Raw genomic sequence first — 27,395 nt, forward strand, 5'->3', positions numbered from 1 at the left:
GTCCAGACAACGGTCAAGTACAGGAGAATTCATCTATTCCTCTTAAGCAATTTAAGCAGAACTTTTTTCTCGTGGATGTATTCATCTTTCTAGATCTGCACCTTTCAATGCATTACATGTAACTGTTATAAGTAGTCTCGGTGCTTTTTTTGTGTGTAACTGTTCAATGCTAATATGCCATAAATGACCGTCGGTGAATATTCTTTAGGTCTATGCTTTAAGATTGTGCTTTTACTGTGACTGAGTCATATAGTATCATCATGTACTAAACAAAAACATGGAATCCTTGCTACGGTAGACAGTCTTATAGTGAAATCTTCGAATTCTATCCATGATGATACTCCGACACGTATTTGAAACTAGAATGAAGTACCAGTGGAAGGTTCTCGAATGTCAATTTGATAACGTTGTCTTGGATAATTCAGTACCCACAGGAAGAGAGACCCAGACCGCAGGTTGTTCACGTAAGGCACTCTTTCCCAACTCAGACAAATCAGTGTACAATGAATAAATTGTCAACCTTTCCAAATTGTGAGCAGGATGCCCCCTAGCCCGTGTTACAACACCCCTCACTGTTTGGGGCTTATTGAGCCTCCTTCCCGAGACCGTACAAGTTATTACGGCTGGTAGCTGGAAGTCTAATCTTGATTTAGTCAGGCCAATGAGATTTAACCTCCTTGTTCAGGCTAAAAAAAAAAGGTAAGGTAAAGCAGGCATCCTCAATTGAGGTGAAGCATGATGCTTTTTCAAGTAGCTAGTGGTAGTGCAACGCAGATTCGCCACGGCTCACGTTTTTTGGCCAAGCACACCGGGTTACCCCTACTCTTCTCGATATGTGTGTTGGGTTCTTTTACGTGCAGAGGTTTGATGCTTGAGGCTCACGCTCAAAGCTCCCTCATACACGGGGCCGCCGGCTTTACGTCCTCTCCCCAATTCTAGTTCTCTACGAAGGGTGCTCATTAAATCTTTTGTAGACATCTTTTCCCATGAACCAAGTTGGCACTTGTTGTTCATCTCACACTTAATGTGTGTGCCGTTTCTCTTTGTTTACGGGAAATTAGTCTACAAAATTTTGATGAACACGCCTTGTACCATGTGCCCTGATGATGATCTCCCGGCGGCAAAATCGTAACTACCAGCCGAGACAATGTCTTCCGTGGCCTGGATGCCAGACAAAAAATGTATGCCAACATTTGAAATTTGGTGGAAAATGATAGAAAACTGTGCTGCAGAATATGCCGCTCAACCCCCCCCCCAAACAAAATAGATATTCCGCAGGCAGTTCACTTTTGCCAGAGACATGACATGACAGACCAATAAAGATGGTTCACATTGCACACAGACAGCTCGCACATTCGCCACGTACTGCCGACAACATGCGAGACAAATGAAGATGTCTTTCCGCCCCCTCATGAAAACATTCATGAAATATCTGACAGCAAGCGTCTCTTTTCATCGAGTTGCCACGCCAAAAAAAAGATGAAATCATTATGACACACCGAGAAAAAATTAGATATCGTATGATGCAGACCCTGTGTCAATGATTGGTATGGTGCAGTAAACAGATTTTCTTTTAAAGTTAATCTTTGACAAGAAAATGTAATGTATAATCTATAAGGAAAGAGATAAAATGCTAAATATATATCTTGAAAATTCAGAACGTTTTAAATTATGAAGATATATATTTGACATGTTATCTTTCTTTCAAAAGTTTACGTCCAGTTTTCCTGTCCTGATTACCAATTTTCTGTAGCAGAGAAGGATGTGTTGCACTCACAAAGAGACCGACCAACCAACATACGGCTGACAAAATGTAATGATTATTGTCTAAGACCAAGGGCCATCTAACATTCTCACAATACTGTACAACATGCTGTGGACAGTAATGAAATATGTGACATCACACATACATGTACAAGAAACTTCATTTCAAATGGATAAACTTCACCAATAGAAATTGAAAAGCCTATTGCCTATTCTAGCCATGTTTACACAAACATTACATCAGAAAAAGGAAAACGATACTATATCACTCACACTCAAAAGATATTGGTACACGTACAGGATTCACTAAAAACAAAGGACAGGAAAATTTAAAAAGCAATCTTCATATACAGGTTGCTAACATTAACAGGATCATTATGGCGTCTACCTTCTTTCTGGTTTACTGAGGCTGATTATGTATCAAGATGATTTGCTAACGATAGTGTCCAATTATGGCAAGCTGATCTATAAATCTACTAGCTAAAGGATAATCTGAGACTTGATTTTATTTTGATGTCATCATCATGCCATTGATATCACCCACAAAGCACAAAACAGTTAAATCAAGCCGAAAACTTTCTTTGGTCATTTTCACACTAAATTTTACATTGAACATTGGTCCAAACATTGATACACTTCCTCAGCAGTTGCCCTGCAGTACGCTTCTATCCTGCTAGGCGTGCTCAGTACTACATGCAGGTACCACACAATCATCGCCTGTCCCTTCTGTTGTCGTGATCATGTGGCCGATGCTTCTCATGCGACCTATGATTCCTGTGGTTGCCATGACTACCAGAGGACCTTTCCCTTTCTTTGATCTCACTCCTTTCCCTCCTGTAAAGGTCACCTCTGCTACTGTCCTGTCTTTCCTTGCTGTCATACCCTCGACTCTCCCTTCCACCCCTGCTGTCTCTGTCCTCACTGTGCTGTCTTCCCTTGCTGTCATACCCTTGGCTGTCCCTCCCACCCCTGCTGTCTCTGTCCTTATTGTCCTGTCTTTTCTTGCTGTCATACCCTCGACTGTCTATCACAACCCTGCTGTCTCTGTCTTTACCGTCCAGTCTTCCCTTGCTGTCATACCCTCCACTCTCCCTCCCACCCCTGCTGTCTCTGTCCTCACTGTGCTGTCTTCCCTTGCTGTCATACCCTTGGCTATCCCTTCCACCCCTGCTATCTCTGTCCTTACCCTGCTGTCTTTCCTTGCTGTCATACCCTTGGCTGTCCCTCCCACCCCTGCTGTCTCTCTCCCCACTGCCTTGTCTCTCCTTGCTGTCATACCCTTGACTGTCTATCACAACCCTGCTGTCTCGATCTTTAATGTGCTGTCTTTCCTTGCTGTCATACCCTCCGCTGTCTCTCACAACCCTGCTGTCTCTGCCCTTACTGTGCTGTTCATCCCTGCCATGCCCACCCTTGCTGTTCCCTCTGTGATCATACCCATCCCTTTCATACTTGTCATGTCTTTCTTTGCCCTCCTTTTCGTGTCTGCCATTACTGTATTTCCTCTCCTCCCTATCCCTTCTGTCATTTTTGTCATCCTCATTCCTATAATAATTGTCCCTGCCAGAGTCATCCCTGTCTACCCTGTATTTGTCTTCATGGTCTCTTCCACGATCCTGACCTTTCTCATACCTCTCTGAGTTTCTGCTGATGTCTGTGTTTTGTTTACTATCATCATATCTATTCTTCGAACTGCTATAATCGTAGTCGTGTTTCTCTGTTTTTATGGGTCTCCCAGCTACACCCTGCCCTACATGATCCTCCTCTACCCTCCTCTTTTTGACCTGGGAGTCGTCCTTTGACTTCTTCCGTTTGTGTTTACGTTTCTTTCCATTGTCCTCCTCAGAGTCACTGTCTGAACTGCTCTCACTACTACTTCTACTGTCACTGCTTGAGCTTTGTTCCTTCCTCTTCTTGTTCTTCCTCTTTGCCTTTTTCTTGTGTTTCTTCCGCTTTCGTTCGTCCTCGCTGTCTGACTCTGAGCTGCTGTCTGAAGACGATGACGAGTCCTTACGTCTCTTGTGCTTTTTCTTGTCCTTTTTCTTCTGCTTCTTCCCCGCTTTCTGTTTTTTCTCCTTCTTCTCAAGCTTATCAAGTTTCCTGTTAGCAAAACACAAAGTTGATGTTTATCATTTGGCTGAGGATGTGTCTGACAATTGGTGCCTTTTTGGTTATATACCAGAAAGTCTTTTATATTTCTCCTATGAGTCATATAATTATCAATTCATGCCAGGATACACACAACAGTAACTGTTAGAAAAAAAACACAACATTCCAAATGTGTATGGTTGCAAATATTTATGCCTTGGAATTCATGACATTCAAAACGAGAGGTGTGCCCACTTTTCTAAAAGGGCATCCTTTGTCCTTAAAGAGAAAATTTACACTGGCAATATCCCTCTCAAATGGTATTAGTTAATCCTGCCAGTATGTCGTAGTACATGTAGTAACATAAATGTCACACTGATACTTGTTCCCTAGAACCCTAACAAGTACAGAAGGTCACACCATAACAGGACTATTAAAGGCAAACTTACTGTCCTGTATTACAGTTTATGACATGGCATTTGAAACAAAGGTCTTAGTGAGGCAGAAAAGGGCAGCAAAGAGAACTTTTGTACCAATTACACAGACAACTGCCACTAGCCAATAGAAAAATTAATAAATTCACGTAACCTGCATAAGACTGATACTGCAGACTACGAAGGTAGGGGGTTTTGTTTCTTTGAAAACAGATAAGATTAGGACTAAATGCTCAAACAAGATGTACTTACTTGAGTAGCTTTTTCTTCTGCTTGGTGGTGAGAGACTTGAGGAACTCTACTTCAGGGTCTTCCTCTTCCTCACTGACCACCATTTGCTGCAGAGGGGAAAGAAGGAAGGAAGATGCTACATTTGCCTTACAACAACAGAAATATTCCAAGTGACTTACACCACTCAATATATCATTCACAAAAACAACATCACATCTGATCTGAAAAATATATTGAGTTTGTATCTGATTCATAAGTATGTTACTATAGACTACTTGGCATCATGAGTCAAGTCAAGCTTAGAGAAGCTATCTTTTGAATTGTAATTGATTAAAGTGATGATCACTTATTTAGAAAATAGCTTCACTTGACTTGTCCGCAATGCCAAATGGTCTATAGTAATCAACTCATGATACAAACTTTAAGATATTACATGGTTAGACTTCTTTGGCACTTTTTCATTACATAGAATGAAGGTGCACAATGACCTAAGGTCACAGAAGTCAAGATTTGTAGATTGCATCTGTACCTGATTGGCGGCCTTGGGGTCGTTCTTGCGGCCCCAGACGGAGTCCTTCAGCATCAGACCCTCACTACGCATCCCGACCAGGAGGTCAGAGGTCGACACGGTCGCTAAGAGGAAAGCAACAAGAACAATCAGACAGACACACAGGACAGTCTGTCTGGACACTGATATATATCAATCACTTTGAATCAATATACGATGTCACGTAATGTAATTAAACAGGAAACACGACAATTCCCTTAAGTGCCTGAACATAGTTCACTTCTTACAGTCACTTATCTAGCACATAAGAATGCTGAGAGGCATCATCATCATCATCATATGAGAGGCATACATGTACATATTGCATCTACTATTCTGCATTCTTGACTTAAAAAAAGGAGGTTTTCTCAAGATAAAACCTCCTTGCTTCAACCTGATGCTGTACACCTCAAATTCCTCACTCCTTGCTGAACTACATGTTGGTTGGAAAAGGACTTTTGGATTTTCGCCATATTTTACAAAGTTGTTCACAGCCACATCTGTCAGTACCCTTAATGATTTAATCACTGCTAATGTAGATGTGCAAAGTTAAGGCTCCCTCAACAGGGACTTACGTTGGTCTGGGTCGTCTGACTTGGAGCTGGCCAGTCCAGACATGTTGAACAGCGGGCACTGGAGGGAAAAAAGGGTCATGAAGAATACTTGTTGACGTGTGTGTTTTGCATGTGTATACATGTATAAACCTGAAACCCTCCAACTAGTTGTGATATCATACTTTTCTAACATTATTGCTCATATTCTACAAATCATACAAAGTTATGTTGTATCAAATCAATCAATGCTTTCACCACTTTGGTAGCTAAGTCTTCTTGATTTTGGTTTTTATCTTTAAGTTGATAATATCTACATTTTGTTGGGGTGTATATCCACCATACAGAGCAAAAAAAACAGTCTGACTGAAGTGCTGAATATCAAACCCTGCTTTTTCCAACAGTATAGCCTACAGTTACGAAAAGATATAGCTGTGCTAGCTGCTTCATTTGTTCAAACCATCCCTCATAAGCCCAGAACTGCTTTGAAAGCTTTGCAACAATTTGGCCAGAAGGATATTCTTTGTAGGGCTTATGAGACAACATAGACAGATTATACCAGCAATTTTGAGTTATGAATGTTGCTAGCCCTTCACTCTTCCTACTGATACCCAGTATATCATGGACTCATATATTACATGTATGAATCAGAAATAAAGTGTGAGACAAAGTTTTGAGAGCATCGCGGAGAAAGTCAATTCCATATGAAATTGCAAGATACATTGTATATATTTTGTCTGTGCAGGTGTCTATAGAGATTCTGGAAATGATTTTGAACAGATCTTGAGTTTTTTGTTGTTGTTTTTTTTACTCAAAAGTGACTGAAGGCCAATTCAAAATCAAATAGGACTGAAACAGCACTCCTCTCTCCAAGTCAGGAAAGGGAAGAGCTACTGAACTTACCCTAACCAATTTTTGAAGTGGGAAATTTCTGTCAAGGGCACAACATCTAGGCCTGTCATCAGGAGTTTGAAGAAAGTGAAGAAGATAATGAGCATTATAGCAAGATGTAATGTTGATAACGTACCTCCCTGTCTGTGTTGACATGTCCCCATTTGTGACACTTGATGCAACGTACATTCCTCACCTGTATAGAAAAGAAGAGAAAATCAAGGCAATTAGAGATGGCAGACTTCACCCTCCACACACACACACAGGCACACACATACCAAAAACAATTCTTAAATTCCTTGGGATGAAGTAAAAACCTTACACAAAAAAGTCTTTTCACTGTATATTACACTATATGAAAGGAGATACAATGTACCCTATTATGTTTTAAGAAGTAAAACAACTCCAAATCTTCTTTCTCAAAATGCTGACTTTGCTAAACTTCCTACAAGAAAACACACAGAAGTACCAACCAGAGAATTGAATCTCAGCAGCCAGATAGTGTGCTACATTCGGTCTTAAATCTCTCTTTTACTGCCCACAAAACACCTTATTATTGTCTTTAAAACATGAATTCTGCTTAATACCTCTTAACAGCTTTACAACTTTGTGGGAACCCCTGGAGTCATGTTACATGTGCAGTCAGTCGAATTGTTACGATAAATTAGCTACCAGAGCAAGAAATTCCTATTCATCTTTGGAACTCTTTCATTTCTACAGTAGCAAACTGCAAAGTCAATAACACAGGACAGAATCCCCCAAGCAAACAGTAAATCTCAGCCCCAGAAATGGACATCCCGTTATCATTGTTCTTTTATCTCGCTGTGGAAAATCACAGCAACTGCTGATAGGCGGCTTACATTACACAGTTTTTATTTGGTGGCCGTAAACTTCCGAGGTATCTTGAGAGGCTTGGGAGTTTCACAGCTCTCCAGAGGCGAATAAAAGGGATTGGGGACGAGATGTAACAAGTAAGGAAACTCTTCACTACTGACAAAACATTCATCTATAGAATCTGTTGCACAGAGGCTCCCACTGGTTTAAGTGGAAAGTTTTCCGCATTTCAGGTTCGATTTCTGTAGATCTAGAAGCAGAATTAATGAACCTATTACAGGGTGCTGAGATAAGTTGAGATAACTTGAGAAGTAAAAGAATTACCCGAAACTCCACTAATTTACTTTGAGATGTTGGGAGTAGAAAAGGCTTCAGCCGTCCATGCAAAATGGAAAAGTATGTACTAAGTAACTACTGTATACATACCTTTAAAAAGTTTGCAAGGATTTTATTTTGCAACCTGTGATTTTTAGTTCGCAGTTGAAACAAGGGAGAAGGCAGAACAAGCATTTCTGTGGTGAACTAAGTTTACCGCAAAAACTGCAAACATTGATCGACCACAAAATTTCAAGATTTACTGTTGACAGAAAGAAAGCTTCTGTGCACAGAATGCATTTCTGTCAAAATCTACTTCCGCAGGGGTAAAATTCTTGAGCAACAGTCACCTCAAATCTGTATTGGATGTAAAACACACATTTCCATATTTCCAGCCGTGTGCTACATTGTATATTCTTTACTCTCCAAAGTGTGCATGTTGAATCTGTATTTTACATGCACCCTGCAACACAGAGCAAAGATTTACCTATAGATTGGAAATGCAATTATCCTCGGCTACAATTGCGTCGTGAATTAAGTGCCTTATCCAGCGACAATATCACAGGCCGACTGTAAAGCTCTGCGCTGGCACATATAGCTCAAGGGCTGGTAACCACAGAATATGTTAGTTCTCTTTTATCATGTTGAGGATTTTATATCCACAGTAAAGTTACAGCAGAGTAATTGTAGTGAGTATATAGTGCCAAAAGCATTGTTCTGCAATTGAAATGAGTATTATATTCTTCTTATGACATGGGATGATTAAAAAACAGTGGAAGGAGTTTTATATGCATGCTGTGTACACTACAATTCCCACATCAAACATGTACACCAATGAGTTAGGCAGGAAAGTGGCGTCGTGTGGCGCAACTGTAGAGCACGCGGCTGTCAAACAATGGGTCCCGGGATCTAATCCCAGGTGCGCCCAGAGACATGTCCGAACTTGCGCCCCGACGTTGTGCCCTTGGGAAAGGCACTTAACACGACTTTCCTCTCTTCACTCAGGCGTAAATGAGTACCTAGCTCATCTCGGGTTAGGGACGTCCCTCGGATAGGACGTTAAATGGAGGTCCCGTGTTTGGGGAGAGCAACACCCCGCGCTCGTTAAAGAACCCACCACACCTTTCGAAAAAGAGTAGGGGCATGCCCCGGTGTGCGATGGTCCAAATATTACTGTCCGGTCTGGGATGACATCTTGAAAAGGTGATAGTTCACCTGTTATGTCAATCCTTCCACAAAATGTGGTAAATCAAAATAAATAAATAAATAAAGTGGCAAGGCAGTCTTGTGGCTTGGGTTATTGATTTAAAATCTGAAGGTCCTGGGTTCTGTATGTGTTTAGCATGCCCCAATGTTGTACCCTTGGGAAAGGCACTTAACACCTATTTCCTAACTTGACTCAAGTGAGAATGAAGAAAGATCTTTAAACTGCCATTTCCAACCCAAAGAATTGGAATCACCCAATGTTTTTTGGTCAGTTCTCAGCAATTTTCATTGTTGACCTCAAACGTTCATATTTCAAATTGTATAGATTTCAATGTGGATATAACTTATACTAATTGCCGTTGATGTTTTTTAATCCTAATATTTCCTCTATATTCTGAGAGTGATCTTCCTGTAAGTTTACAGATGCAAGTTGATATCAATAAAACTGAAACTGAAAAAAAAAAATTGCGACTGTATGACACCTTGTCAACTTAACACTAAAATGAACTTGAAGAGCTTCTTTAACTTTCTTGACGTACAAAGCTCCCCCACAGACGTTTTGAGGAGTAATGTTCCATACAGTCTCACAGGAACAATAAAGGATTGTACGTGCTAATCTTGTCTTTGCACAGGCTACGTTCCAATGTTTATGGCCCACCTGCAAGACGGGAAGACCCATTGAACTGCCCTTATCTCTGGGTTCCGCCTGGCTTATGACTATCATTGAGACTCGGAGAGGAACTATTCATGGCACGGCCTGGAAATGGGGGGGACGTCTGGTGTTCTGTCAGCAATTTGTTTCATGTCCAAGATTACAGTGAGAGGATTTTTCAGCTGTAGTCTGTGTTTTACTTTCTTTTGAGCTAATAGCAATATCATTTAGTCAAAACTCAGCACAAGGAAATCACTCAGGGGATCGATAAAGCCTGGTATTTGTGGACAGGTGGTCATCATAGACAGGATTTTTAGGGCTTGTGTCCATGGAAAAATTATCTAGGGACCACTAAAAAGTGGTCACAAAATTTGGCAAGATGGTCCTTATGTAGAGGTGGTCCTTACGTAGAGGTGGTCCTTATGTAAAGGTGGTCACTTGTACAGGTTTGAAGTTTTCTTCCAAGTCCTTGTTCCTAAGCTGGTTAAGAATTCTGCATTGGTGACTTCACATTCTATTCAAGACAAATTACACCAGCCAAGCAGAGGGAACGCCAGCTCTGCGACAGTCTTCCTCCTACCGTCATCGAACCCATTTGTACCAAATTTATCCCTCCCACTACTCACTTCAAGCGTTATCTTACTATCACACACACGCACAGCTACAGGCGTACTCCCGCAAAATATCACGGCAAAGTAGAGTGAGCATATACGCCATTGTTCTTTCTACATGATAACGTCTTGCCGGAGGAAATGACAGGAAGATTTGACTTCCTTTCCCCCATGTACTTGCATTGAAGATTGGTAAAATGTCATACATCATACCAACAGTACATATTCTGTGCCTTAAAGTGATTTGAGAGTTGAGTCGAATCAAAGAGTAATGCAAGTGATTTACAACTAGCTCATTTATTCATCAAATGAGTTTGAATTTGGCACAAAGGTTAAGGCTCATATCTTCTTGAGACTCAAATGTCTCAATTTGTACCAAATTTTAACTCATGCAATGACAAAATGAGCTTGTTATAAAATCACTTGGCAGTACTTTTTGACCCCACCTCGTATGACTCAGGGGCTAGTCAGAACAGAAAAAGTAGACAGGTTTCATCATGTACATACTGGAACATTTGAAATGGCTGCCTACTTTGCCAAGTGTGCAGCTTAATAACAAATTTGATTTCTTAAAGCTTCTGTTCTTGCGGTCTCAGCTATTCAATGTATAATGTGCATGTACATATTAGCAAGTCTATACTTGGTAAGCGCCCCATTGAGAAGTCAAAATGTTTAACAGTTTAAGAGTCCCATCCTATCACAGCTTCTTTTATTAAAAGAAGCTGTGATAGGATGGAATTTATGAAACACTTGGGACTTCAATGTAAGGAAGTTTTGTACTGTGAGGTGAATGCATGGTACATACATGTATGTACATGTGCGGGTAATACATTTGAATGCATGGTGAGCAAGAATATAAACTTAAGGTGGTTGAACTGTGAATTCTCAATGCATGTGTCATGGTTTATTTATATATAAGGCCACATCAATTCAATTTCTTGGTTGTCAGCTTCGTCCTTTTTTGATTTGGAAAGAAAAAAATCACAAATCATGTCATGTATTCTAAACTGCATCTTTGTTTGATCTAATTAAAAAGATCACAATGTATCATCCTGGATATGAATCAACCACAAGATGCTCCATTAAATTCACACAAAAATTGAGAACCAAACAATTGGATTAGCTTGGGCTACATGTAACATCAACCCAATGCTCCTAAAAGTTTGATCATTCATAAAGTTACTCACATTTTTAGCAATCACTATAAACTTTAAAGAACGAAAACTTGAAAGAACTACAGTAACTGTAATCAATACCCAGGTCATTATATGCATCCAACAATGGTTGTTAAGGGCACTACATTGAAAAAAGCTAAAGGCAATATTACTACTATAAATGCAGAAATGTTTGCAGTAGCTTGCATTCTTTGCAGTAACCTCTTCACTGCAAAGTTTAAACCACCGTAAAAATGCTTGTTCTGTCTACAGCCCACCTCCCCTTTGTTTCAGCTACAAACTTAAAACCACTGCAAACACTCCATTTTCTCCCTTCCGTGATATCAAATCCCTGCAAACTTAAATGCAGTTACAGTACTGTACCTCTTTTAGTGAATTAAAAAAAGGTAAAGGCAATGCAACTACTGTAAATGCAGAAATTTTTGCAGTAGTCTTAAGTTCGCGTTTTTTGTGGTAACCAACTAAAAAACACTGCAAACACTCCATTTTCTCCGAAAACAAATCCCTGCGAACTTAAATGCAGTAACAGTACCTCTTCTAGTGAGCACTTCTGATGGACTAGTCTCCTATTGTAAACTGCTCAGGTCCCACCTGCTATGGCTAGGTAACTGATGAATGTCTCCCAACTGTACATTTTATGGCCACCTTAGTATGCTGCAGCCGCCACCACGAGCAAAAACACAGGATAATGATGCTCATGATTTAATGCCGGAGCGCAGGGAGAAATACCTGATCAATCTAACGGAGAGGGGAGAAATCTAGGAAGATTTTCTGATCAATACCAGGATTGTGATGGGAATGGGGAATGCGGAACGAAAAGACTGAACTATTGGGGTCACGTAACACAGCTGAGAAAGTGCATTCTGCCACTGTTTTTTTTCTAAATTAACGTCTGGAGTCTGTCATAAATTTAGCTAAGGTTTAAGTCTTGAATAAACATATAGAAAATGGGAATAGGTAATGCAGAACAAAAAGACTGAACTATTGGGGTCACGTAACACAGCTGAAAAAAGTGCATCCTATCACTGTTTTTTTCTTAATCAATGTCTGGAGTCTGTCATAAATTTAGCATAGTTTAGCAAATTTAGCTTTGATTAACATAAAGACAATCGTAATGCATAATGCGGGGAAAATGAACTATTGGGGTCACGTAACACAGCTGGTAAAGTGCATTCTATCACTGTTTTTTTCTTAATCAATGCCTGGAGTACACATGCAAGGGCTTGTCATAAATTCAACTATGTCTAATTCTTTGATTAACATAAAGAAAATTGCAATACAGGTAATGCGGAATGGAAAAAAAAATATTGGGTCATGTAACACAGCTGCAAGAAGTGCATTCTATCACTAATTGTTTTCTTGATCAATGCCTGGAGTACATATGGGCTTGTCATAAATTTAGTCATGTTTAATTCTTTAATTAACATAAAGAAAATCGGAATAGGTAATGCGGAACGAAAAAAAATGAACTTTTGGGGTAAAGTAAGATATCTGCAAAATCTGCAACTGTTTTTTCTTGACTAGCGCCTGGTGTACAAGTAGGCTTGGCGTAAATTGAACTATCTTTGATTCTTTCATTATGATAAAGAAAATGTTACCATTTCTTTTCAGATGGTACCAGTCTATATTTGAATGTGTCTTTCATTTTGGCTCCCTTTCTTCACCGGCTTTGCCTTTCAAACTAATCTTGGCATGTTCTTGTTGCAATAAGTCAGAGGTATGCAACTTGCTCTTGGCAGGACCCAAAGGGATAGACAAGAACTGACAATAAATTGTGTGGTAAAGTTGTCAGTGATTTCTTATCACTTCTAGAAGGGTTCAGAAAGGGTAACCCTGTCGGTTTAGTCTGTTTGGAAAATAACTGACAGAAGCAAACCACAATATATGCATCATATCTAACTATAGTCATACTGTATCTATTCTCATCAAAGATGTCAAGAATTATGTCTTACTAATTACTTTATTTGTAATCTTCTCAGCATGAAGTGAGCTTGATAATTGACAACTGCATTTCCTTTTAAAACAATTCATATAATTATCATGCGTCTTATATCTACCTAACAAGGTGCAATGTATTACAGAAGAACTTATTAAGTTCAATTTAAATGCTACTTCACAAGTCACCCATTATGAAGGAGCCCTAGCACATTAGTCACTCACTCAATTCAACAATAGTTTGTTTACAGTACAAGTGAAGGTGTAAAATAATGTCGACGATAACTGCATCAGTAGCAACACACAAAGAAAGTCTGACAAAGAAAGATTGTCCAATTTTCTTCTTTGACCTCAAAATATGTATAGAAGACCAAGAACAAAACTTACATGCCTAACAAACGTATAGTTTTGTTGTTTACCATAAGTTTCCACAGTCACTCTCAGAAAATGTCAATCTTGTTTTTCTTCCTCAAAAATCCTGTTCAAGAAATGAAGAATTATGCTTCTCTAAGGAGTGGGAAGTTGATAGACACCAGTTTTGAAGTCAACATGTTTAGTTCACTTCATATGTACATTTGTACATCCAGGGATGCCCCTGTAGCTAAAATGGCAGCAGCCTCATAGTTGAGCACCTGGTTTAAATTAGTTGGTAATTAGTGAGAGACCCCAGTTTAATCCTGGGAAGGGCATCTTCGTTGGGGCTGCCTGTAACCGTCTTTCAAAAGTATAGGAGGTCCCGTCTACAAGGAGGAACCTCGAGCATGTTAAAGAGGAATGGCTGGCAACCCTTCCCTTGTAGAAATATGCTGTGCTACTGAAACAGCCAGGAAACTTGCTGCCTTATGTGCCACTAGGCACTACGAGGATCTGAACGAACCAAGAACATGTACATTATATGCTTTTGAATACTCAACTCAGTCTGATATCACTTGTCATACAAAAATGTACCAGTATCTCTTTTCTCAGTCTTTTTTATAGGACTAAAACTCACCCGAGTTGTCTGTGCGCATCTATAATATCCTGTATCACAGCCCGGTAAGCTACTTTTATGGCTCTCTTAGTATTCCGGAAATGTTGTAAGAGCTATGACATGTCACCCAGTCTGCAAAGCTCCGGGGGAGGGTGTAAGTCAATGCACCGAGAAACCTTTGAAGTCCTGCTATCAAAGAGAATTCCGAGTTGGATGGATGTCCAGCTGCGCCGGTGCATGACCCTCCGTAGCATCCCTGATCCCATTGAAGTTCATGTGCATGCCAACAGCAACTGTCATACATCTCGACACGGCTCAATACTTATCATTAGCCCACCAGAACTTTCAAGCAACATTTGAAAGCCGTGGACAGTTTCATCGGGTTGGCAAGTCACAAGATGAAGAGTTCCCCAAAATGTTGTTCTCAAATAAAACACTTGTGTATAAAGAATTTTGTCATCCAACATTTGAAAGAATTGAACACACACACATACAAACAGACATGCAGACACACACACACACACACACACAAACAGACGTGCACAGAAGACAAACAGACAAAAACTGAAAAAGGCCCAAACAATACCTCCATTTTCATGGAGGTAACTAAATTCAAGCATCTGGACATACTACGGAGAATTGACATGATCAGGCCAAAGTGGGGCTGGACTACAGCACAATAAAACTCCTGATGGAAGAAGGAGCGCTGATCTTACCGGGATGCCGAACGGCTGATCTCTGATGTTGGGGTCGTTCTTGGCGTACCTACATGTACAGAAAGGGAATTAGCCGACTTACTGGAACATGGTTTTAAGAATGTATGACCTAAGACATAGCTGTAAAACTTAAAGGTCTACAGTCTTTGGAAAAAACTTTTCAAGTCCCCTTCTTTTTAACTGTAATTTCTGATTGATTGAATGAATGAATGAATGAATGAATGGTTTATCAAAATTGAACGAACATTGCAGCCCTAGGCTGAATTGTGTGATTTATAACATTTCAGGCAATACGTCATTAAAAACTTTAAAAACAGTATAGCTATAGATTTTCTGAATGCTCTGCTTCAATTCTGTCTCGTCACTTTCTATTTGATTTAAGTCATCTGAGCTGACACTTGGAAAAGTAAGGATGCAGTAAGTGTTACATGATGGTACTTTGAAAATACCCTCTAATTTCATCTTTAGTAAGCTGTATGCTTTAAATCTTCAGATCCCCTCCTTTCACAGATATTTCTTTTTGTGGAACAGAACTAAAACTGATGTACTACTTGTTTAAAGTTTTGAGTTAGAGTTTCAGATTGAAGTTCTTAAGAGAGGCAGTAGGGTTTCTAATTACATTTTGCTGATATTGTACTTTATTCTATGTTGTGCAACCAAATTTCTTTCTGTGCACCAGTGCACCTATTGCAAAATATGAATTTCAAGCCATGACTATGTAGAATGTCACCCATGACCATTCTGCCATTTGGAAGACCTTGCCACAAACTTCTCTCTCCTGCCGTGAATGCTTTATTCATCTTTATCCCGGCCTGATTGGACCAACTTGCAGAGGGCCCATTCCCAATCCCAACGCAAAGCCAAAATGGGCCTCCTGAGCCGTACAGGCATTTCGGTCTTCAATACTTGAAGAGCCGGGACTACGTGCCAATCTGCGTGCATCGGTCCGATAGTGCTGGAACTAAAGCCAGTGGGATGTGTACAGAATACAGGCAACATCAAGGACTAAGTCTCGCACATCCTTACACTTCATATTCCATACATATTCTTTCAAACAGTTGGTGAGGGAAGTAGGTAAGAGTTGCTAACCATTGAACATAAAGACAAAACAAGTGCCTGTAGTTTCAAGACATTTTACATACATTCGTAATTTGCAGGCAACATTTTGGTAGTCCAAACTTCCTCACATTTCATATGCCATACATATTCTTTAAAACAGTTGGTAAGGAAAGCAAGTAAGATTTGCTTTATACAAAATAAATCAAACAACTGGATAGAGTCTCTGTAAGTCTCTCCAGTTTTGTTCTTCGATTTATTTTTGCATTAAATGTAGTACTTCCCTCAATGTCTAAGTCTAACTTTAATTGACAAATAAGAATTAACCACTGAAAATCCAGACAAAAAAATTGCCTGTGGTTTCAAGAGGATTCAGATCAAAGATTAGTTTGAAGTCCTCAGAACCTTGGGAAATCAGTGGTTAAGAATGAGTTGTGTTCTGCACAAAATGCTTACGGTGGTACATTCCTCTTCAGTGTTCTCGCCAGCACAGTTGAGCATACGGGCCACCGTGCTGTGTTTGGGCCCCTATGCTCTGTTGTTTAGTAAAAAGGTAAAAAACTTTGGCTTTGTTTCACAAAATTTGGCCCTAAACGTGCAGGAAATAGTGTTTCAGAGAGTTATACATCTAAGATTTTCAGGGGAGGACACTCCCAGACCCCCCTGCAATACTTCCCTGCACTAAGATGCCCCCTATGCTGTAAAAAATCTTAGTGAGAACCCTGCTCTTGTGACCATAACCCACAAAATTCAAAGAACTAATCCAAGAATATAAAGAAGAACACTTACGCTTGTCTGGGAGCGTTCCTCTGCCATTCAAACTTCACTTCTTCTTCCCCTTCTTCTTTCTAAAATGTAAGAACTCTGTAAACCTACACATTCTCTAATTTGTATGCCTACTTACAAAAAAGGCATGACAAAATATCATATTTCCATGATTGATAACAATTCAGAACTCTTATTCTAATGTTAGTATCAACTTGTGTGACTGGTATCAAATCAATGTATAAATGTATATTTCTATATAAAAATTCACTATGTAAAGTATGTGAAATCAAGACTTACTTTGTCTGTTTGATGCAATTGTGGACATGGAGAAAAAAAGAAAGAATATAAATATTAGCACAGGTTGCTTTGTTCATTTCCAACATATATTCTATAACAAATGCATCAAAAGGAAATTTTACTCTATGTACGGACATGTATATTTTGCTGACATGTATGTTTTTAACATGAGGCAAAGTTTGAAAAGATAAGCTCTTCCTGAAATGAGAGTAGTGCCATAGATGTCTAACTCTTTAGTCATTCTCCTCTTGTTCCAACACAAATTTGTGTGCAATTACTGGGCACTTTGCACTCAATTTGCACAATACGTGCACCAGCAACGGAAATGAAATCTGTAGTCACAAAGACTTCCTCACAAGTGTATATATCACATGTTCATAAAGCAAGTATCTTTATGGAATAGCACTTTTCTCCTGTTCAAATTGACACAATTCATAACTACTTTTCTATAGCTTACACTTGGGTTGCGATACAAAAATTATATTTCGTTACCCAGCACATACACACGCACACTCCCTCATTCATCTTTATTATACAGACTTAGTTTATTTTGACAAACCAGAAGAAAATATCAAGGTCTGCAAGAAAATGTATGGTTGCATAATGTAACTTCTTATCTAAACTCCTTAAACACTTCCATAAGTGGTTATTACAACCAAAGTGTACATACCAGTCAGATGTCTTGCAGATTCTTTTTTAACATTAGAGTAAGAGGTAAAAACATCACCTTTCGACTTCAGGCACTTTTAGATGTTTCTCTTTTATCTTCATTCCTTAAACATGTCCTTAAGTGGTTATTACAATCAAAGTCAGATGCCTTGCAGCTTCCTTGACAGAATAAAGAAAGAGATGAAGGTGTCACCTTTCTCTGCTCCAGTCGGCGCGACGTACATGAAGCTGAGCTCATGCTTCTGTTTATCTTCCGCCAGCAGACCCCTGTACAGCAGAAGGGCAGATAGAAACAGCAATTGACATGGACGTTTGCATCATCCCACACCCTGGGGCAGAACGTTTATAGCAGGCTATTAGGTAGCAAGACATCAGGGCGTCTTCTGGACGCCCTACACTAAGAAAACAAAGATATTGGACACCATCCTTTGCAGGAGACACCGAAAGGACACCCGGTTTCTCCACACATACTGCCACTGTTGTTTTTCCTTCAAAGCAAACACTGGGGCAGCATGATTTCGCATGCATTTTTAGCTACTGAGTAATTGTGAACACAGAGACCCCCCCCCCCCCCCCCCACACACACACACACATGTTTTTGGACGCCCTGTCTATAAATCCTAGCTAAGAGCCTGCCCTGGGGCAAGACATTTAGAGGACTTATCACCTTCCCAAAGTAGAGGAAATGTGCAAGTATACTGCAGCTGGTCTTGAGCAAGGATGATCAAAACACAAAGAGTGGTGATACCATTAAATGTGGCACTATTTCTGCTATATTATGTACATTAACACAATGGAAAACTTAGTACTTAACAATCACAACAAATTCAGCACTAGGGAGAGGACCTGAACAAGCATACTCAGTTTCACTTTAATTGGTAACAACTTGCATGTAACAAATGTACAAGTCACTTGAAATATGTTGAAACTGCAGTTAAAACGCTCTTACTAGAAACAGTAAACATTAGAGTTAAAAACAGCAATCAATATAAAATACTTAAACTTATAACAAGCCCATTGTTATCACCATACACCAATAACTGTATGGGCATTCCAACTACGAAATACAGATCTGTTAGTATCAATATTCTTCAAAAGTGTTCCATATTAAGTGAAGTTGACCTTTGATTCTTTGAACATACATTACATTGGTGGCATGTCAGGGCATTCGAACCCAGGACCCCCGGGTTCTGGTCGAAACACCCTAACCGTTACGACAACACGACGACACAATAGCATAACAGTGCCATCTGTGTAAAATAATGCGAGTGTCATATCAGGTTGGCTCATACATGGATTATACAGTTATTTGTTCCACAACCAAAAATATTTACTTTTCGGAAGTCCTTCTGCTACCTTCCCCAGGGTAATAACAACTGACTGGTTCTATTCCCACTGCTAGGTGACACTGCAAACAGAATAATGCGGTCCCTTGACATTGTGCAGCTGTGCAACAAAGCACTGAATTATCCATATGGGTGTCATCTTCTAGAAAGTTCCCCTGTCACAACTTGTGGCGCTGCGCCGATCGTTCTGTGTCCCCCGCACGTATCACATTGGGAGGGACACTTGCCGGGGTCAGAGGATGCCCTGCCCTTGGATTGGTGCCGTTATTAGTCCTAATGTGTACCCCATCCATCAGTGTCAGGTCCCTCCTCCGGGCATGCCCTTCTCTGGAGGATTGGACATCACTACACAACCCCACAGCTACCTGACTAGAATATCCTGGTCACAGGGATCGAAATTCACCTTTTTTTTTAATAGGATAGAATGCACTTAAAATTTTGGCACACAGAAAAAGTTATGGGTGCATGACATAAATAACTGATACGTGTATCATGGTTTATGTCAGCAAAAACTGCAAACACAGTTTTAGGTTGTTGAAAAATTGCTACAGCAAAGTAATACAACAAAGGTTTTTCTTTCAGACACTTGAATGTCAATGGTATGCTATTTTATTGGCATACAATAGTACTTTGTAATTTACATAATTATGTAACCCTACACAAATATTAAGGCGCACCGGTACACCCACAGTCAAACATTAGGTGCACAGCTTCAATTTTGGTTGTACAAGCACAGAGTATTTCCAGCCCTGCTGGCCATGTACCAAAATAACTGAACTTTTAAGCTCCTTAGTCGATGAATTATGGCTGTCCCTGCTTATAAAGATAAAACTTTCCAAAAGGTCAGATGACAGAACAAGCTGGAAGAGCACCAGATGTCACAAACTTTGATATCTCTGCACAGGGTCAAGTTACAACTGGAAAGTTGTCAAAGTATGATGCAATATTGCTGAAGTAGTATTCTGGCAGAATACACAAGTTATTCTTCTTGGCATATAGAGCAAAATGAGGTGTGGATAGACGGGATATCTGAATCTGCTTGAAAAACTCATGATCAATCTTCTTTGTTTGACAAATTTGCAATGATGCTCCTCTAGAAAATAATTGCTACTTGTTGCCATTTTTCACAGGCAACACTGTTATAATAGTTGACTCCATGATATGCATACACAATTGTCAGCCATACAAAATGCTCAACATCATGACATATTCTTATTTTTCATTTTAAATGCACATAACCTGCTTAATATTTAGAAGAGCATAAAGATGCAGTCTAGTAACACTGTAAAATTTCTCATTAAGGCTCTAAATACTTAACATATTTCTGCCAAATGCAATTGAATTCATAACATTCAGCATGTATTCTTTAACGTTGCCAAATTGCAAGTTGTCAATAACTTTTTCTGCAATTTCTACATTTTTCTAGCCAGAGTACCATCCTCCATAGTAACCACTGGCTCTATCCTGGTGGTCAGCAAGCAAAAAGACTGAGACAGCTACGGAGGATAGTAGCCAGGCTAACATTTTTCAGTAATTTGCTCTCTATTGGTGGGTACAATGTATTTCAAGCCCTGTACTTGTCTTCAAGTTTCAGGTCTTTCCTTGTGGTCCATAGCATTAATTTGAAGCGGCCATACCATCTCTCGGATCCAGCCCTGTGCTTATGGATGCATCAGTATATCCCCCCGCCTCCAATAACAGTTTGGCATTCTGACACACATTTGATAGCCGAGAGGCACGTGAGCACCACGCCGCCAGAATACAACATCAACTGTAATCTATGCTTCGAGCATCTTCAGCCAAGTTTGCAATCAATAGTCTTCCAACAGGCGGAAACTTTCCCAGAAATTGTCCAACAATGACTTTGTGGAGCGAGAAATGCTTTGAACTTTTTTTTGATGATGTCCTTTATGCTGTAGCATAGAACTAATTTTCTTCCATATGTAACTTTAAAATTTGATTCCTGTGACCTCTACTTACAATTTGGGAATTGTGCATGTACAATGGGAATCATGTATATTAACTGCATCTTGAAAAATATGCACACAAATATACACTTGTCCATTTGCAGTCAGTATGGCAATACTGTAGTGTAAATGCATTTAAGTTTGCATTGAATTTCACACTAGGGAGAAAATTGAGTGTTTGCAGTGGTTTTTAGTTTGCAGTTGAATAAAGGTGGTAGATGGGCAGGAGACAGAACAAGCATTTTCGCTGTGGTTTTATATTCGTGGTGAAGTGGTTACTACTAAAACCATGAACATGACCAAATCACTGCAAAATTAAATTTACAGTAATTGCTGTGATACTACTGGAATATCGTTAGTGCATAGAGCAGACGCCTTCCACATCTGCTTTGAAAAACGTTGTTGTGGAACCAGCCAACTATTCACAACTGTCACGTTGGTTTGCAGTTTTTGCACGCTGCATGATGTAATGTCTGTATTATAAGCCGTACATATAGCTGCTCTTTGGTGTCACATGCAAGGTTAGAGTTAGAGCAGGAATACCAATTGGCAATGGCCGACTACACAGACTCTGCCCGATGGCTTGTCACACCCAATTGGTAACCTGTAGATATCTATCTAAAGGTTAAAAAGTACAAAATGAAGAGAAGAGGATAGCTCTTGTTTGGATGGTGTGTATCAGGATTTTAGGTAGCAGTCAAGGGGTTTGGGAGCTACCCTAGACTGAAAAAAAGAGAGACGCCCAGAGAACGCCCTGTTTCCCTGGTAATTACATGTATATACAAAAGTACTAGTACATGTGCGCCCAACACACTATTTAAATTTGTTGACCAAAGAGTTTCTGTTGTACTCAGTGTTGTTATAAGTTATTAAATATACTATGTAGTTTGTAAATCTTTGCAATATTGCCTAAAAACTGCTAAAACTAGCAGTTTTTAGTGCTCAAATGCTCATCTTGGTAAAGTAAGTCAATCAAATACAACTACAATCTAATGACCAGATAGTAATCAACGATATAACAATAGTGAACAATTACAGAGATTACCGGTGAACACTTTTCACACTATCTCTCCACATCATCATTTCCTCCCTATAATACCTTTATTTTTAATGACAGGCTAGGGAAATAATGCATATACTTTACAAGCACCACGGGAAATAATAGAAGATACCTCAGTACTTCCTTACCTGCCCAAGACACCTGTTGTAACAATGAATCAATGTTAAGAGGAGAAAGGACCACCTTCTTGTAGCAGCTAAATCTTGTGGGGAACTAAAACTTGGAATATTTCCACAGACAAAATTTACGAAGATGCTCTGATATCGATTAAAGGATATAAAGCCGGCATATATATATCGATTCAATGCTTTTTGCCCAAAACATTTGAAGATAATAGAAGATTCTTCAGTTCTAAGACAGTTGTTGTATCTATGATTCAATGTTAAGAGGAGAAAGGACCACCTTCTTGTAGTAGCTGAATCTTATGGGGAAATCAAAGCCTTGGAATATTCTGCACTCTGCAGACAAAATTTATGGCGATGCTCCAATATCGATTAAAGGATATGAAGCCCGCACATGTATCAATAACGGATTCTATGCTTTTTGCCCCAAACATTTGTACTTTCACAATTTAATACCGGGAAAGTAGCTCTGCCAGAATCAACTTTCCATAGTTCTAGCTGAAGTCCTTGGGTATAAATTATCTGCAGAAAACTTTTGGTTGAATAAAAATGAATGCACTGTACACTGTACTACTTCTAGTCTTAATACCTGGGCAGGGATAACATTTGATATGTGTGTTCTAGACCGGCCTGTATTCTAGGGTATAGATCCAAAGTTGCATTGCACTGCCACAGGCTTCCATCAAATAATTTGATTGTGCTTTATCACAGTTTGTGTGTGCTGCTGTCAAAACTTCCAATACCAGATTCGTACATTGGAATTGATGTTGTTACAATTTTTTGAGGACAGAATATTTTCTCAACTTCTGGCACATTTCACATCGAAATGTGTGTTTTCCTAGGTGAGTATGACATAAATACAACTCGGTGTATTCCGCATCACACTCAGTTCCAGCCCTCTTATGGGTCGCTACCTCGTGTGATACGGAATACACCGTGAATGTATTCTTTATTTACTAATAAATTAACACATACAATGTTTAGGCTTAAGTCAAACTACTAAACTAAAGGCTTCAACTCTTGACCTCACAATTCAGAAGCAGCACTGTTGAGCACTAGACCATAACATATGACTACATATGACAGAATAATGTGAACGTTATGGCAGTCTGACACGGCGTGACATCATGTCTAGACGTTAGACCTACATGTGCACATGTCATTCTTGTTTTTGCCCCAACAATGAATATGCATGACTTTAAATCAATATATATTAGGAGATCCATTTCCAGAGACAGACAAGACCCAAAAAGCATCACAGGAACATTTTACAATATTTGCATATAAAGTATATAATGTAGTGAAGGATGGTTTCCCCTATAGGGCGTATTCAGCCACGTGACCCTCCCCCCTAGCAACGAGCACTGGCAGCCATTTTGGTGCTCACTTGATAGTTGAGCCCTATGGAACTCTCCGTATAAATAGCAGATGTTTTCTACGCCATTCACAATTTCCCTTCGAAACGTTTTGTCTCACAATTATGGTGTTTTGCCTCGTGGTCAGATGTTGGATTGGGACTGATAAAGCACACACTGATCGGGTAACAGTAAGATTGGTTTGGCGTTTCTCGTGTAGGTGAGGGAACATACGAAGGGACTAACGACTGAAACAAAAGTGGATTTCTGACATACGAACAGCGGATCTAAATAGCTGAAGTTTGAGAATCAACGTGAGTGTATGGAAAACTTTTGTATCTGGTCGAAAAGCAAATTACAGGCCCGTTGTGTAACACAGTCGCGGCACCGTGTAGTCGTTGCTTGAGATACGTTCGTAAACTGGGGGTCTTTCAACGTCGAACTTTCCCGATATAACGTACTCCCTGCCAACAAAATTTTTCACTACACTCAAGACACTGTACTACGTGGTTGCAGGCCTTGGAACACTTGTATGCTGTGAACTGATTTTATACGTACTCTCGGTAAACAGTTTAGCGGCCATGTTTGTAGGCTGCTGGGGAAAACCTAAATTCCTCGCTCGTCGATAATGGGTCATTTCCAGTAGGTGAGATTGGATTTTTGTAGCGAAAAGGATGTGAGGCTGGAGACTCTTTGCATATAATAAAACAGCGATCAGACGACTTCGCATTCCTTGGAAATTCAGAGACCGTCGGACACCGAGAAACTTCGCTGCAGGGTGAGCACCAACATGGCCGCCCACAGAGGGCAGGGGTGATGACGTCACGTGAATACGCCCTATACACTATGGGGTGGGAAGGATTCTAACTTTAAGGTCTCATTCATAAGTTTTTTTGTTGTTCTGAAAATAAGTTAGGCTGATTGAAAGGAAGTCCTGACTTTCCCACTGCTACAAATGAAACACACGTTCATGTACTAGAAGCCGTTTACTTTTTGGGTTGGTACTCTTTTAGGGTACACAGTCAGAGTATTAGTAGTATTCTGATGTTAGTGGTCCCATTGAAAGTAAAAACGTTAACTTTATTTAGCTAAAGGAAATGTGGAAAAGATTCAAAACTCTGTATTGAAAAAAATCTTGACAGTATGTAAAATACTGCTTCCAGTAGTCATATTTTTGGAGCCCATTTAACTCAAAATATGAAGCTAATGTCTAAACTAACTATTAATACATGTACTTTTAACCACATTCTTGTCCTTCCCGAAAATATGGAAAAGTACTGAAAATGATGAACAATCATGAAATTACTTCACTTTGGTAAGATTTACTTCTTGGTTTTAAAAATAATTCTTCATCTCTACCTAGAATATTGGATAGATGAATGACTCTTGCCTGTACAGTCTGGAATAATAAGTCACAGAATATCGATCTTTGTAATTACACACGCACCCTACCAATCTTGCAATGATTAAGTTGTCACTAGAACAGTATATTTCTGACTCTGAGATAACCTGTGGATTGTAAGGAATAGACTGATATGATTCGGTAATTGTGCAAGATTTAATGGAGAATTATGAGCAAAACTCCTTGCAACTATTTCATACATTTCAGTGTTGTGGCCTAATTTGTCATTATTTTTAGAAGATGAAAGGTTTTACTAGATACATTAAGACAAGAGATATGTTAGGAAAATCCATGGAAGCTTTCATCAAATCACCCCTCTGAAACTTTAAAATGGTACAGTCCATAGTGAAAGTGTCATATTACTTACTGTGTTTTACTCAATACGTATGTACATGTACATGTACCTCCTATGACTTTGTTGGTGGTACTTCCCTAGTTCATGTACAAAGATGCCTAACAGTAACATTTCCTCAATGCGTGGAAAAGAAAATGTGTTAGATACTAGTAGAATCATTTACACTTCCAGTCACAGCAATTAACTTATATTAAGCTCATCTGCCGAACTTACAAAAAGATGATTTTGTTTTTGCAAGTACATGTACAATTTATATTTGTACATTCAATACCTTATCAGAACATTCTTCCCATGGTACAACAGGGCATCATTGATTTTGGAAATCGATACTTCCTGCAGGATTCCCTTGAAATTGTCAGTTAACCCTGGATTAACCCTGATGTGGGTCAATGCTATCAGCTATTTTTACTTTGAAGTTAGATCTTCATGTACCTAAACTGTCCTGTTCTAGTAATACATATACATATACATCCCATTCTAGTAATACATATACAATGTATATGATCAAGTACATGGGTGTCAATAGCAGTGTGTCAGTAAAGTGTGCCAAGACTGTAATTGCGAGGGAAACAGGGTGTCCTCTGGGCATCCCCTAGCCTGGAATCCATCCTATTTAGCTTCCGGCCGCTACCCTAGCTCCGCTGCGCTACCCAAACTCCGCTGCTTGGGTTGCGCAGCGGAGCTAGGGTAGTGGCCGGAAGCTAAATAGGATGGATTCCAGGCTAGGCATCCCCTCCAAAAGAAGGGTGTCTAATTTCCTTGTTTTCTTAGTGTAAGTGTAGGGCATCCAAAGGACGCCCTGACCCCCTGGTAGCTAATAGTCTTGAATATCTGTCTCTATATCTGAAGAAAAAGAATATGTAAATGAAACTTTTCCCCTAAAGGTCTGTACTACTTATGTGACAACCTGATAATTTGAAGCTTATGAAAGTAGAGTTGTGATTGGCTGACCTGTGTTCAAACATCTCCTGCTCCTTGTGGTACTGAGAGGCTAACTCATCTTGCTTCTCTTTCTCATGTTCCACTTTCTGCTGGGCCATCCACACCTGGAACACGATGGTTCATTAGGTTACAACTGGTTTTACTTCTCCTCCTACTTCTACTTTTTACTAGACAAAAAAAACTGCATGGGACATAATGTCTAGGGAAAAATTGATCTCCCAATGGCTAAACCGTGACTGCCGGGCCAAGAGACTAAGTCCTACAGCTACGTAGCTGTGTAACCAAGGAGGTTTTATATAGATAAAACCTCCTTGGTGTGACATATCTTCACCAGCAGCTATAATTTTGCGGTCTGCTTGGAGATTATAATTTAATTTTGACCGTAACACAAGTGCAAAATAAGACAATGTACTGAAGAAATAATTTGTACACAAGCTATTTGTTTTCAATAATGTCTTTAAAGTATGGCGTTGGCAAATTATATTTATAATTATGGTTCGCAGCACAAATTAATGACAAAATACGTCATGCATAAATCGAACTTTTGATTGACCTACTAACAGCTGGCATTAGTAGCATCATAGAGGTTTACTTACATATTTTTGGGTACGCTGATCACTTTAAATCTCGATGTATATCTACATTTATGAACATGTTGAAATATTTGATGACATGGGGTGGGGGGCAAAACGACGCCCCTACGTACCCGTTTGATGTTCGCCTTTGAGGCCGGGTGGAAGTCTTTCTTGCACATGAAATTTGCGAATGACTTTCCCATCTTGTAAAGTTGTTCTTCTGTATCTTCTAAGAGGCAAAGAACGGCTCAAAAAGCGTCGAGAAACAAAGTGCGTTTGTCCGAACAACTTCACTGTTTGGACGCCATCATGGATGGGACACTACACTTTGCAAATGGGGGTATTTTATTGGAACTATTTTTCAAATAATTGTGCGTCATGGTATGACTCACAACAATACGGAAGGATAATCTTGTAAATATATTGCATAATGATGTAATATTTTGTGTATTTGTATTATTCTATAAAAATTAGTACCCTCTAATATTTAGGGCAGACATGGACTGCGCCATTTCCTGAGGTCAGGGGTGCTTCCTGGTCAGTCCAAAATAACAAGGGAGG

The 27,395-nt window shown here is 39.6% G+C and overlaps 1 protein-coding gene across 1 annotated transcript; it reads right to left on the minus strand.

Moving 5' to 3' along the window:
- Nucleotides 1–1,798: 1,798 nt before the first annotated feature.
- On the minus strand, nt 1,799–27,169 carry LOC136447319 (corepressor interacting with RBPJ 1-like). The gene is made up of 10 exons (XM_066446088.1): nt 26,966–27,169; nt 26,269–26,363; nt 17,904–17,977; nt 16,766–16,820; nt 14,921–14,969; nt 6,643–6,702; nt 5,640–5,697; nt 5,047–5,150; nt 4,539–4,624; nt 1,799–3,864 (listed from the first exon to the last, which is right to left on the minus strand). The coding sequence occupies exons 1-10, from the start codon at nt 27,035–27,037 to the stop codon at nt 2,475–2,477; spliced, it is 2,043 nt and encodes a 680-aa protein (XP_066302185.1). The 5' UTR covers nt 27,038–27,169; the 3' UTR covers nt 1,799–2,474.
- Between the last annotated feature and the right edge of the window lie 226 nt (nt 27,170–27,395).

This window comes from Branchiostoma lanceolatum, chromosome 13, assembly GCF_035083965.1.
Source record: "Branchiostoma lanceolatum isolate klBraLanc5 chromosome 13, klBraLanc5.hap2, whole genome shotgun sequence".
Lineage (NCBI taxonomy): Eukaryota > Metazoa > Chordata > Leptocardii > Amphioxiformes > Branchiostomatidae > Branchiostoma > Branchiostoma lanceolatum.